The sequence below is a fragment of the Elaeis guineensis genome, chromosome 1, assembly GCF_000442705.2.
Source record: "Elaeis guineensis isolate ETL-2024a chromosome 1, EG11, whole genome shotgun sequence".
Lineage (NCBI taxonomy): Eukaryota > Viridiplantae > Streptophyta > Magnoliopsida > Arecales > Arecaceae > Elaeis > Elaeis guineensis.
In genome coordinates, this window is record NC_025993.2 from 163,481,629 (window position 1) to 163,495,064 (window position 13,436).

The window sequence follows — 13,436 nt, forward strand, 5'->3', positions numbered from 1 at the left end:
AATCTGTTATGCAATGAGGGAATTGAGAAGGAAAAGAGTCGGAGAATATTGAAGAGACAATTTAATAATGACCTATTGAATACCATCCAGGGTGCATTTTTAGCAAAGCCTCGCAACCACGCCAGAAACAAATCTTATCATGAAATGCACCCCAAAATCTTATGGCCAGTGGGTGTATGGAAGTATCTTGGAGTCCCTATTGCTCCATCTAAATTGAAGTAGTCAGATTTCAATTTTATTACTAAGAAAATTCTGGCTAAAATTCAGTCCTAGAAATGAAAAACTCTCTCCTTTGCGGGGTGCTCAACTTTGCTTCAATCAGTTTTGACATCTATTTCAGTTCATGCATTGGCATCTCTATCTATTTCCATTTTAGTATTGGACCGTATGGAGCAAGAGTTTCGAGTATTTTTATGGGGACATTCTTTACATCAAAGAGGGCTTCATCTTATCTCGTGGGAAACCATTTGTTTCCTGAAGGGTTATGGGCGATTGGGATTTCTTTCATTGTGCCATAAACAAACAATTCTTTTGGGCAAATTAGCGGCCAAGCTTGTGTTCTTATCTCTCTGGGCTCAAGTAGTTTTTTCTAAGTATAAATTTGATCGGTCCTGGGTATCCTATACACCACCTGCTCGTAGCTCCCTTATGCGGCGCAAAATCTCTTTTATTGGTCATCAGCTCCGGTTTCAATTTATGTGGTTGATAGGCACCGGCACAGTCATAAATATATGGAAAGATCCTTGGATTCCAAATATTCTCCTCAATTGTTGGCCACCATTTACTAATGTGCATCTGAATTTAGAGAACTATATTGTTGCTGATTTTATCCTACCGGATAAATCCTGGGATGTGCCTCTTTTGGCTAGTATTTTCAGTCCTGATATGGTATCAATGATTACATCCTTGCCTTTCCCTCAATCTAATTGGTCTGATGTCCTGGGTTGGGCTAAATCAAGAAATATATATCTCTATCATCTAAAGATGTTGCGGAGGCCCTTTATTGCTCTATTCATTCCTCATTTGCTCGTCACTGTGCATGGATATGGCATTTATCCATTCCTAAGAGGGTCAAATGCTTTTGTTGGAAACTAGTTTGGCAAAGGCTACCTACGAAGGAGCTTTTATATCGAAATATTATACAAATGGATTCAGTTACTTACTTGTGATTTATGTGTTGCCGGTGGAAGATTGTCAACATGCTATCATGTTTATATGCTATCCAATTTAATCTCTTGGATACCCCCGCCCTTGGGGATGCTCACCGTCAATTTTGATGGTATAGTAACATCTAAAGATTCAGCTGGTAGTTTTGTGACTCGTGGTTCTATGCTTAGTATTGGGGAAAAACTTCTTCCATCTTCCACGGTCCTTTTTGCTGAGCTTATTAGTGCCTGGTCAGGTATACGGTATCTTCTTACTCATTTTCTATATTGAATCATTATGGCTTCAAGGGGATTCTATGGTTGTAATCTCCTGGCTTCGAAATTTAAAACATAATCGAATGTCTACATCCCCGTGGATGAAGGACATTTTCTTGTGGCTTTCTCATTTTCCTACTGTTCATATCTCCTTTGCGTGTCGAGAAGCTAATCAAGCAGCAGATTGGGCAGCAGAGCATGCATTGTTTGGAGATTCTCATTTTAATTCAACTCGGCTGCCTGAGCACCCTGACTTGGTTTGTATATTAAAGGCTGATGTATATTAAAGGCTGATGCATATTCCATTGGCTATCCACATCATGGGCTCTAAATTTTATTATCTTGCATTCATACTTTGTAGTAACATATGCTTGTTGGATGGAAGGGTATTGGATTATCTGTCTATCTTTTATTAAGATGCAATATATCTGATTTAATCATGGTTACCTATATTAGATCTTCGTATCAGGCGGTGTGTTTCATTACAGGAACAGGGGCGTCTATTCTACAGTGTGGACACCTTGGATGTGCCGATATCATGTTTACAAAGGGAATGTATTGAATTACTAAGTTGCATTATTTCATCTGTTATAATTCTGGCTGTGCATTATTTGCTACATGCAGAAATTACAATATTGCAGACTGCTTTGCTGATTATTTCATATGACTGTGTGTCAGCCTATTCTATTTGACTAAATTTGAATGCCAAGTTTTACAGATTGTTACAAATCAGGTTATCATATCCGACATCTTGGCTCTGCTGTCCTGGAACATGCCTGTAACTGAAGCTGAATCTTAATATGTTCGGGGCTCGATTGTTGGTCATCATCAATTGCATCATCTGCTGTGTATGAAGAACAGGGGTATAACAGGATTCTTATCACATGTCCATTTACCATCAGTTTGTTGACCACTTATATATGCTGGTATCTCATGGTCTTCCAGACTTTTGTCTTTGTAATGTATACAGATTAGGTATTATATCTGCTTATGGTTTTGTAATGTATACAGTTTTGGGAACTGCTGTGAGCATATATAATTATGTATCTGCTGTACTAACTGCTTGAAAACTTTGGTTATTCTCTCAAGTCAATATATTGCTAGTTTCATTCAAAAAAAAAAAAAAAAATCTTATGGCCAGCGGCTACACTAACATTATTTCCCTGTGTTTTAAATTATTTCTCTGTTTAAACAAATAAAAACAATTCAGAGTTTAAAGGCTTGAAGCTCTAACCTTGTGAGTGTTCATCACTTCATTGCATTGCAAAGAACAAAATCTTTATATATGATCAAAGAAATTTATAGGGCTCGTGAATAACCAAACTCTAGTTACACATGACATATTTTCAGATTGTGTTTTCAGCGGGCCTTGGTCTTTGCTCATAGGGATGCAGTCTTACATCATCTCTCCAGAAGAGCATCAACCTTGTCTGTGATTAGAGAGTCTGGCTTCAAACCCATTGAAGCTGATTATTTTTCATCCATCTTCAAAGAATTCAGCCGTCTCAGTCTTTGGTCGAGCTCGGCCATGACAGCTGGTTCCTGCTTTTTCCTTTGCTTTGTTATCGTGTTCGTTGTCATAGAACCAATCTTATCAAAAGCAACCTGCCAAACAATGAAGGGAATTGCATTACTTTTTGGATGAGTAATCAAGGATCAAGGCATTCTCCTTGAAAGAATACTGTACTTGCAAACAGGAATTAAACATATCAATGATCTGCTGCAAATCATAACCACCACCCAAGACTATCTCCATCAAAATGGCGCTTGCCATGGACCACCACTGTTACATGATCAGGGCTCAATGGACTGAAACTGATTCTCATAACCCAGTGTTGAATTAATATCGACCACTACCTGTCGGTGCATATTAACCAGCCAAGGCAGCTCATGCAAGAAAGAGGCCTACCACCTTATAGCCCATTAGGCATAAGATCCTCTCATAGTTTCAACTTGCACTGGTTGAATGGCTCCTCTTACCGATAAACCCATAATTGGACAACCGGCCTAAGATGGTATGGTACCAAGAATGACTTATTAGAAAGTAGAGAGTTGACACTGATCACAAGTTCATAACCATGTATCATGACAACCATGGTTTACCTTCCCAGTATTGGATCCCATACTAGTACCATACTGATACAATATCAATATGCTCAGCAAGGGAGTCAGTTTGGTGTACCGAGTCTCCATTTAGTACCAGCATGTAAGGCATGCTCGGTATGGGGCGGTACACACTAGTACCACGAACATTGATGACAACCATATTAGCAAGGTCCATATTAAGCTGAACCAATTGCACCTACTCTGGACTGATATTCAATACATAGTCACTAGTCATGGTGTATCATAACTAGTTAAACCAAGTGTTGAATCAATAGTCATTGTATATCATAATAAATGTAGTTCAAGACTCGGAAGTTCTGATACCAGAAGTTGGGTCACTAAGTTTGAAAATTTGCCAAGTACTCACAAGATTCTGGGAGTAACCCTTCAAACAGAAGTTTCAAAACTCTTGTTACAACTGTATCTATTCAATTAAAAAGGTTTGCATTTTCAATTCTCTAAGGTGAAGAAATATTTCAGAAAACTTTCTTACCCTCAGCAGCTCATCAGGGTCATATAGATGATGGGTGGTTGTTTGCAAAATGTCAATCACGTCACCAATTTGATGGGTGCGTAGTAACTCCTCTTCCTTCATCTGCAATTAATTTCTTAAAATTCAGAGATCATGCCATGGCAGACTGTTACTATCATTTTGCTTTATGTTTTATAAAGACAGACTTGCAAATGGATTCCACATTTTTCTGTTGCTATCACTTGTCCCGGGTAACTGAATAAAGCCAATACATCAGTTAAAACAGCATACCTTAAATATTGCCAGGGCTACATGAAACAGAACCTTTGCTCCCTCATTGAATAAAACATCCCAGACCCGCAGAGTTGTCTGGGAACAAATACCAAAATAACATAAGTTGAAGGAGGGGATCCAGCCAAGTTAAAAATTTTAGATGTCACATTAACTGAATGATAACCAACTAGAGAATGACAAGGTCTTGCATTGTCCAAGTGGCATGTATCCAAGGGCAACTTTATAAGGCTCTGCAATTATGTTAAGCATAGTTTCTGCTAGAAAGACCATAATGAGGCAAAAACAGGTTGAGAGAAATCTGGTCAGGTAGTTTGAACTTGAATGATGAGCCTTTTTCCCAAGTCAAAAGGGTAAGAATGCAGTTCAGCCTATGCCAAGTTTTATTTCAATATTAAGGTAACATTACTTACTAGTGACAAATATATAGAACCTATGACAGAGACACATTGCTTCAAGGTACAAGAAAGTCCTTTATTCATGTTATCTGGTTTTTCAGGTTTTATGCCTGAAAAAATAAGAAATGTGTAGTGAAGTCATCTAACCTCTGAAGGCAAGCTCTTGGAAAAGAGGCACAAGAACCACTCTGTGGCTACAAGAGAGACATCAAATTCCATGGCTTCCAGATGAGCAGCTATCCTGCATTTTTATGTTTCTAAAAGTGAGGGAAAAAAATATGGCGTACTGCAAGAACAAACACAAACATGAATGAGCCCTAGAGAATGGCAGTAAAGAAGATGACATAAACCTTGGGCATTTCTTAGCAAGCAGGTCTTTGAACACCCTTTGCTCAACATGGCAACCAGAAAGATTATCGGTGTAGCAATCATTCACCAACACATTTTCCAACAAGACAGCAAGCATCCAAAATGCATCTTCTTCTGTTTTCATTACTAGCAACAATAGCGCAGCTACATAATTTAAGCCCTGTACATTATTCAAAGCCAAAGCTTTTATAAAGGGTCTGAAGTTCACCATTTAAAAACAATAACGATAAAAAAAACTGGGTGAGTGAAAGAATGAAATCAAATTACCTGGCAATAACCAACATCTGAATCTCGAAAAGAATACCCAACAAGGACACGTCGAAGAGATGCCTGGCCTTCTAGAGTGTCCAACCAAGGATGACATGGGAAAGTTCGTGGAAGATCCTGCATATATTCCAGATGATACTGATGAACATAATCATGATGACCCTGCTGGAGTGTTATAACTAATTACTGCATGCAACCAGATATTTATATTTTTATGAAATATTTTTTTGCAATGCTATTATTACAAGCATCTTTCCCTCATCTTACTTTATATTGAAATTGATAACATAACCAAGAAAGGGCTGCATAATAAAGAAATCTTTTTGAAACACTGCTAAAATGGTGAAACAGGTTTAGTACCATGTATGCATAATACCGAAAAGGTGTGCGTGCGTGCGTGCATGCGTGCGTGTGTTGACAAGAATAGGAATGCTTGGGCCACCTCTAGTGACAAGGTGATTTACTAGAGTTCAATTGACGTCACCTCCCAGTTAGGCAGGACATGAACTCATTATCATTACATGTAAAGACGACATTATTGGTGATGCATAAGCTTTGTTATGTCAACAATTTGAGAGAGACAGAAACCATTAGGTTTACACTTACAATCTTCTCCATACACCATGGACATGCAAGTAGATTCTGATATGTTTTTGATAATCAAACAAATCACACAGCGAAATAGTTCCATTTAATTATTCACCAAGCAATAAATGTACCAAGTTTCTCTTTTTATGTTCACAAACTATGACTACAATGTGCTTACGATTAATTATGTCCATTTTTCAGATGGAATGGTAGAATACCGCTTATGACTTCTGCTAATATTTCCCTTCTGATGCTGGCATATTGCACTTTAAAGCTCCAAAATTAGGACTTATTGAATTAGACACCACCTTTATGCAAATGATATCAAGACAGTTCACCACTATGGTTCCTGAAGACAACATCCTTAGCTTCTAGATGAGATAGGAACCACCAATATTTCATAAATGGAGGATCTATTCTAAGAAGGTTTAGATAAGACAAACAGACCTTCTCACACCATATACTACCCTAACCTCTGCCCCTCAACAGTTTTATTTACAGAAGAAAGAAAATTATTTCTACAAAACAGTATGAACCCTATGTTTTGCTTATGATAAAGTTCATTCAGAAAATATTGGCGATAGACTAGGCTTCTTTGATATAGCAAGAAATTGGTCTTCGAGCCATTTAAAAAAATCCTGTACTTGTGGCACTTATTTATTTGGTCTTGTGAATTATTTTCAATGAGCTAAAACTACACAGGTTGTCAGGAAACTTCTGAATATTTTATTTATTGTTTATCCTTTCCCTGTCAATTAACCCGTTCCTAGCATGTCCAAACTGGACAATAATTATCTACCCTCAACAACAGCAGAAAGACATCAGTCATCCTCCATCATCTGTTAATGCGAAAGAAAGCTTCCTTATGATTTGAAATTCTATGAGCATCATTTAATCTCCATATATAACCTCATCAGATTCCAATCTAGGTGCTCATTCAAGGATTCTCAGAAGCAAGATCCCAAGGAATGGTCTACATATTGGATCGATTCACCTTATAAATTCATTCAAATCATGTAACTTACATGATCGATTTGCCGTGTGGCAGGTGTGACCTTCCCTTCAGTAGCCATGATCAGGTCAACGTAATAGCTATCCGGCACCGTCGACCGCTTCTTTGCAGCACCGGAGACTGAGAGCCACACCTTGGGCCTGAGCACCGGCGGAATCCCCTTCCTTATCAGCCTCTTCAATGTGATGGTGTTGGCGAGAGTCGACAGCTTCAGCGAGGCGACGGAGATCCCCTCGCCATTGGATGAGATCTCTGGCTGCAGGTACCAATTGGCTCCCTTGTGCGCCTCGAGGGCCCACCACACCCTGCCCTGCTGCCTCACCCTCTCCCTCACCTCATTCAGCACATTGACATCGTCGATGTTCCCCTCGACGGTGAACCCATAGAGGTCCTCAAATTTCACAGTAAGCATGTTGGGCTTCCTGGCCATTGAGGTGGTGATGGGGGCGGCGGCGGCTGGGGAGGGTGTTAAGGGCTTCCAATAGAGTATTCTTCTTGGTGGATACCCATTGGAGAGTTCTCTCTGGGTTTGGGGTCCAAACATTCTAACTCTATAATTCTATATGGCTCTTCAAAGATTAATGGGGTGGACTCCTGAAGAGAAGAAGGCTGCGGTCATGATAGAAGCATAGGCATTTGCTCACAAATAACAATGATAATTATAACAACAGCAGCGGCAGAAAAATCGAATTTTTGAACGCATGAAGGATTTGTTCATCTGAAAAAACAAAGGAATTGGGTTTTGATAGAAGGGACAAGCTGGGATTTTTACAGAAGGGCTCGGTCGATGTGAACGGACAAAGGTTCTTGCAGGCAAAAAAAAAAAAAAAACTTTGGTTAAATGCACGGAAGAGGATTCGTTTCAAGCATCAAAAGCTTGAGAAATGGCGATGGAAACAGTGTTTGGAGATGGGATTGGAGGAGGGGAAATGGTCAAGGTGCGTCCGATGTCGAACTGTTGCATTCTGACAAGGGAAAGTTAAAATTAAAGAACAAAGAAGCAAAGGTAAAGAGCTTTTGGGAATGAGTCCCCTTTATACGACAATCCAAGAGGAATCCAAATATCTCGTTACCACAAAGCGCCCAAAACTTGCCTCCCATTGAGATGAAGATAGAGAAGGAGAATGGCAACAAAAAACCTCTTTATTTCTCTCCTTTGAAGGTGTCACCTAACACAAAGGAGACAGCAAGCCCCATTGATCAGGTCCGGGAAGAGGAAAAACGCCATTTTTTTCCAATTGGGATGCCAAAGGAGTGGCCTTTCTAAGGTGGATCTTCTCATGAGGGGAAGGGGAAGGGGAAGGGGAAGGGAGGAAAGAATTTGCGAGGTAGAGTTTGGATTGGACTTGCGATTCAGAGACCTTGAAAGGGATGATGGTCGCGGTGATGGTGATGATGGTGTCTTAGGGGGATGCAGGGATGGGTGTCATGAGATGATATGATGGGGTGGTGACTGGAAATGGAATGTAAGATCCCGCAACAAGCAATTAGGACATTTGGGTGGAAAGGGCAGCTACACCCCTCCTTGTCCGGATTTTCTTGTTTTGGATTTAGGGTTCACAGTACTCCAACGCAAGTTGTAATTACTCAACTGTCCCTGTCCACGTTGGATTGTCCAAACTGTCGTGCCCGTCTCGATCTGGCATGGTTAAAAAGGTTGGCGCAAGCCCTAAGGGGTTTTCTTGCCAATTAGATCAAGTTTGATTCTAGTTTAGAATACAGAAATTCCTATCACACCTAATCTAATTTAGATTAGTTCAAGAATTGAGTGCAAAGCTGCTAGCTCGTGTCTAATAAAAAAACAAGTCTAACAAAAGCAAATTTGATTTTGAGCTTCGAATGATATTTTTAATTTGCATAAGTTTTAGATCTAATTATTATTGGATTTGATATATTTGTTTGATGTATTTTGGATGATCATAAGTATATTTTTTTCAAAATCAAGTTAGATGCACTTGAGCTACTGCTTAGCATTAATAATTTGAGAATATTTCAATTTTAATTTGGCTAATATATTTAAAATCATCGTGATTAAAAAATTAGATTTTAGTTAGATTTCTCAACCAACTAGAAACTCATCGAGCTAAGACAAGATGCCTACAGTATGTCATTTAATCCCTCGAATTCCATCTAGTCTATATTCTATTATTTTTTTTAATCATAATTATCAAAATATTTTTAATCCATCAAATATATATATCACATATGACCTAACAAATAATATGCAAGTGCACCAAGGAAGATGAAAATCTAATTCTACCATATTGAAGTTGCTTTCTCAAGGTCAAATTAAATCGCGATTGAGATCCTTTGTTGAGCATCCTAGGTTGGATGTCCATAATCTGCAATGGACCTACGGAGCCTAGCTTCCAAAATCGTGAGGATGCTTTCGTCATTTAACGTGGCTTTATCTATTTCCTTGAATATAACGTGGCTTTATCTACTTAAATTTTGAGGGTATGGAAGTACTTTTATTTTTTTGGTAAGAAGGGTATGGAAGTACTTGAAGAGAAGCCAGGGGCAATCAAAAAGCCGCAATGCAATCATATGGCATCATGTGAACATGTACCGCGAGAAGTACCGACAACGGCAATGCAACGCAGACGGAGTCGCCAGGGAGACCCCGCCCGATGTCACGTGCCATCCCGAACCGGTGCAGTAGAATAAAGAAGTCTCTTCCTCTTGCAGCACCGGTATTGATTTAAAATCACACATAAATCCTAGTTCTTCAATAATAATCATACTTAATCGAAAATGTAAACAATATTCTGTACTTTTTGATCATTCCACTGCTTGACCACATTTTGCACCTAACCCGGTAGTATTTTTTTTTTTTTCCTTTCCAACTTTTGATATGTTATCAGTGCTCGTTGCCATGACATCTTCAAACTTTCCCATCTTTATCAATGTGCCACTTTCCACTTTAAATACGGTATATATTCCAGATATCAAATAAAATAACGATTATGTCATGTATTGCTATTATTCAATACATAATTATGAGAAATTAGTGATCAAATATTATGAAATGACATACACAGATATGTGTGTATGTATTTATGCATGCATATGCAATGAATATTAAGTGACAAATAAATGATGAGGTAAGGAATAATGAGAGAATTGTTTGTACAAAATATTATTATTATTATTATTTTTAAGAGTGAGGAGTAGGTATAAAAACAAGGTATGCATATTTTTATTTATATATGGATATATGCAATGAATAAGACATGATGAATAATGATGAGTTAAAGAATAATCAAAGAATTGTTTGTACAAAATATTTCTTCCTTTTTTTTTTTCCAAAAAATGTCAATTATAATTGAAGTACGTATAGCTGTGATCTTGACATCTGATCAACCCTTTTTTTTTTTTTTTTTTTGTAGATGGATGGTGTCATAATTTATGTCTATGATTAGAAATCAACTTTGGTAGCACAAATTTGATGACACCGGCAGCACTTTTTTTTTTTTTTTTTTTTTGACCGAGACAAATATCCTCCATCAGGTGCATGCATATGTTAATTAGAAAGTGAGGAGTTTATCTACATTAGCAAAGTCTGATGGGAGTTAGGTGCAGGTTAATTAAAAAAAAGATTAGAGGAGGTGGGGATTGGGAAAGAAGTGGATGGGGAAAACGCACAACCAGTTGGACTCCGTAAGTCTCGCCATTGCATTCCGGGCGGCAACAAAGCAGCACCGCTTTACACGTGTGAGCCATAAACAATGCCCTCCTGGCCACTCGTTTTCTGGGGCCCAGCTTCGTTAGCCGCACGTGAAGCTGCCGCAAAGTTCTTCCCCTGAGCATCAGGTGAAACCCCCTCTGGTCGGTGGTCCCTCGTCGATCGGACGTCCAGGAATGATTATCCTTGATCAGAGCCCATCGGATAACAAGCGGCAATACGCTCCAGGAGAACTGACTAGGAAAATGTGTGAGGTTGATTTGACTAACTCAAGTCACTTTCACCAACCTCGTTGCTCGGATCTCTCTCCGCACGTTGGGGCTAGAAATGGGCTCGTGCTGGGTTGAAGCCCATCATATTTAGCCAACTTTTGGACCGCACCATAGGCTAGACTCGAAAAGTTTGGATTTAAAAACAGCCCATTTAATTTTTAGAGCAGGCTCAAATATATTATTATTCTAGTCTAGACTCGATCCAAGTCTGAGCCTGTACATGGTCCAACACAGAGCCCAAATTCATGTCCAAACCTAGCTCAGTTCAGCTCCAAAATGGCTCGGTCCGATCTATTAGGCATTTAGGTTCATCCAAATTACAAAATGGGTTCGTTGGGCTCTTCTTCTTTCAAGGAGTCCCGATCAATCCCAAATCAAAAATTCATCAAGGCCTAGGTTTCTCTACTTCTCTTCGATTTCCCAGCTCTCTACCTCCTCCACTACTTCAAAGTCCAATGCCTCCTTGTCGTTCTTTGGTAGTTGGTCATTTTGTCTTACCTGAAGCTCGTCCCTCATCCCATATTTGTCGATCACCATTTACCAGTTGCCCATCTTCGTATTCGTTGGTTTTTGATCATCATTTGCATTGTGATTGGCACAACATGGCTACCCTTTCATCAAGCTACTCGCTAATGGGGGGAAGCTCACTGTCACCGCCAGCCCTCCCACTACCATGGCCTTCTTAAGCGGCACCGATGGCAACATCACCTTTTCTTGCCATTGCTGGACTTCCTGGCCTGTTATTGCTTTGCGTTCATCTCGGTGCTGCTCAAGTACCTGAGTTAGAATCGAGCTAGCTAATGCTTGAAGCTAGGGTCATGGTCCATTTAGTCAAGGCAAAGGAGGACAGATGCTCAAGTTTGGGCCGGTCCAGTTTTGGCTCAAATGGACAATTCAGATTGGCCAATTGGGTTCAGGCCGGGCTTGGGCCTAATCTCTGGTCTGGGTTTTCTGAAAATTTTCAGACATAAACCTAACTTGAATCCCAGCCGTGCTTGGGTAACGGTGTGGTCCAAGCCATTCTAGCCGTACCGTGAGTATGTTGGGTTTCAATAGGTGAAGTGCATGTAGAAATTTTAAAACTTCTTCGAAAATGCAATAGAAGTATAGATTAAAACATCTTTTAATCTAGCATACAAAGTCTAATCTAATCACCTACATATCTAGTTCATATCATGAATAACAAAATAATAACATGTATCTGATTTCAAAATAATATACTGAAAATAAATCGGTGATCGAATCACCTACCGAAGTGTCAGATTCCTTCAGATTGGATCTGAGGATGTCTGCAGCTTCTGTCGAAGCCGCACATACGTCCAGTCTCTAAAGGCATCCATACATGGCTAAAGCAGATCGAAGCATCCGAGTCCATCGAGGTGCTAGCTCTCTAGCAGATCTCGTTGCTTCAGGTTCAGATCTGATCTCCTCCTTCGACTGTCATAGAAGAAGATCCAAAGATAGATCTACGCGCAAACTCCTTTCACGTAGGATCGGAGAATCCGAAAGACGACAGGAGAACTTTTTTCTCCCTTTCTTCCTTTCTCTTTCTCATTAATCTCTCTCTTTCCCTCTCTAGGGTGGCTGACCAAAGGGAGGTGGGCGTGTGGACTTGGGTGGAAGCAAGAGGTGGGGGCGGCACTCAAGATGGATGGTTGATCTCCAATAATTCTCCATGCTCAAGACCCATATCCTTTTATAGTTGGCGGCCCAAGGGAGACGATAGAGTCCAATCAAATTTAAACTCTTATCTGATAAAAGTTTTAACTTTGAATTGAACATATCTTATCTTAGAAGAAGAGAGGATAGAGATTATCAAGAGGGGGTGCCAAGAGATGAATCTGTGCCCCTCTCCCTTTCTCCTTCACCATATGCGATGCCAATCTGATATTGACATCCACATGGGGCGACAAAAGAGAGAGAGAGAGTCCAAAATAAGTGAGACTCTGGTTCCAATTCAATTGAGTTCAATTCGGATTTAATTCAAATCAAATTCGAAACTGATTTGAGCCCAATTCAATCCTAATATGATTAGGATCCAAATCTAAAACTAAAAACCCAATTAGACTTAACTAGGTCAAGCCTAAACTAATTAAATCATATTTAATTAATTAAAAATTGATTTCCAACTTGATCTCATCAAATTGGCTTGCAACATTTACAATTAGGTCCTCCGAGCTAACAATTAGTTGATCCAGTACTTATAACTTTTACAAGTTGATCCAAATTATCAATCAAATTGATAATTTAATCATGATACAGCTGTTTGATCTGATCAAATTCTTTTTGTGTGTAATCTCATAGGTTCTGTTCTGTCCGATAGTGAGATATATCATGATCTTCATTATAGTATCATCAAAATTTATTTCAATAGATTGAAACACTTCAAACTCTAATCCATCCAAGATCGTTGATCCGAAACGATCCCATTAAGCTCTCACCATCTACTAATGACATTTAGTAGTATATAGCGGTAATCCAACAGAATAAAATAAATAGAACCTCTAGGTGTAGTTACCGTATGATTCAATTCCTCAATCATGAGTCTTGACAGG

The 13,436-nt window shown here is 39.2% G+C and overlaps 1 protein-coding gene across 2 annotated transcripts; it reads right to left on the reverse strand.

The window, feature by feature from the left end:
• Window positions 1-2,639: 2,639 nt before the first annotated feature.
• On the reverse strand, window positions 2,640-8,425 carry LOC105039493 (uncharacterized). 2 transcript variants are annotated; one of them, XM_010915660.4, is made up of 8 exons: window positions 8,064-8,425; window positions 6,938-7,518; window positions 5,325-5,441; window positions 5,039-5,217; window positions 4,836-4,929; window positions 4,291-4,368; window positions 4,021-4,122; window positions 2,640-3,026 (listed from the first exon to the last, which is right to left on the reverse strand). In XM_010915660.4, the coding sequence occupies exons 2-8, from the start codon at window positions 7,466-7,468 to the stop codon at window positions 2,892-2,894; spliced, it is 1,236 nt and encodes a 411-aa protein (XP_010913962.1). In that variant the 5' UTR covers window positions 7,469-7,518; window positions 8,064-8,425; the 3' UTR covers window positions 2,640-2,891. The 2 variants fall into 2 exon arrangements, with proteins under 2 accessions (XP_010913962.1, XP_010913961.1); XM_010915659.4 differs by having other exon boundaries at window positions 6,938-8,424.
• Between the last annotated feature and the right edge of the window lie 5,011 nt (window positions 8,426-13,436).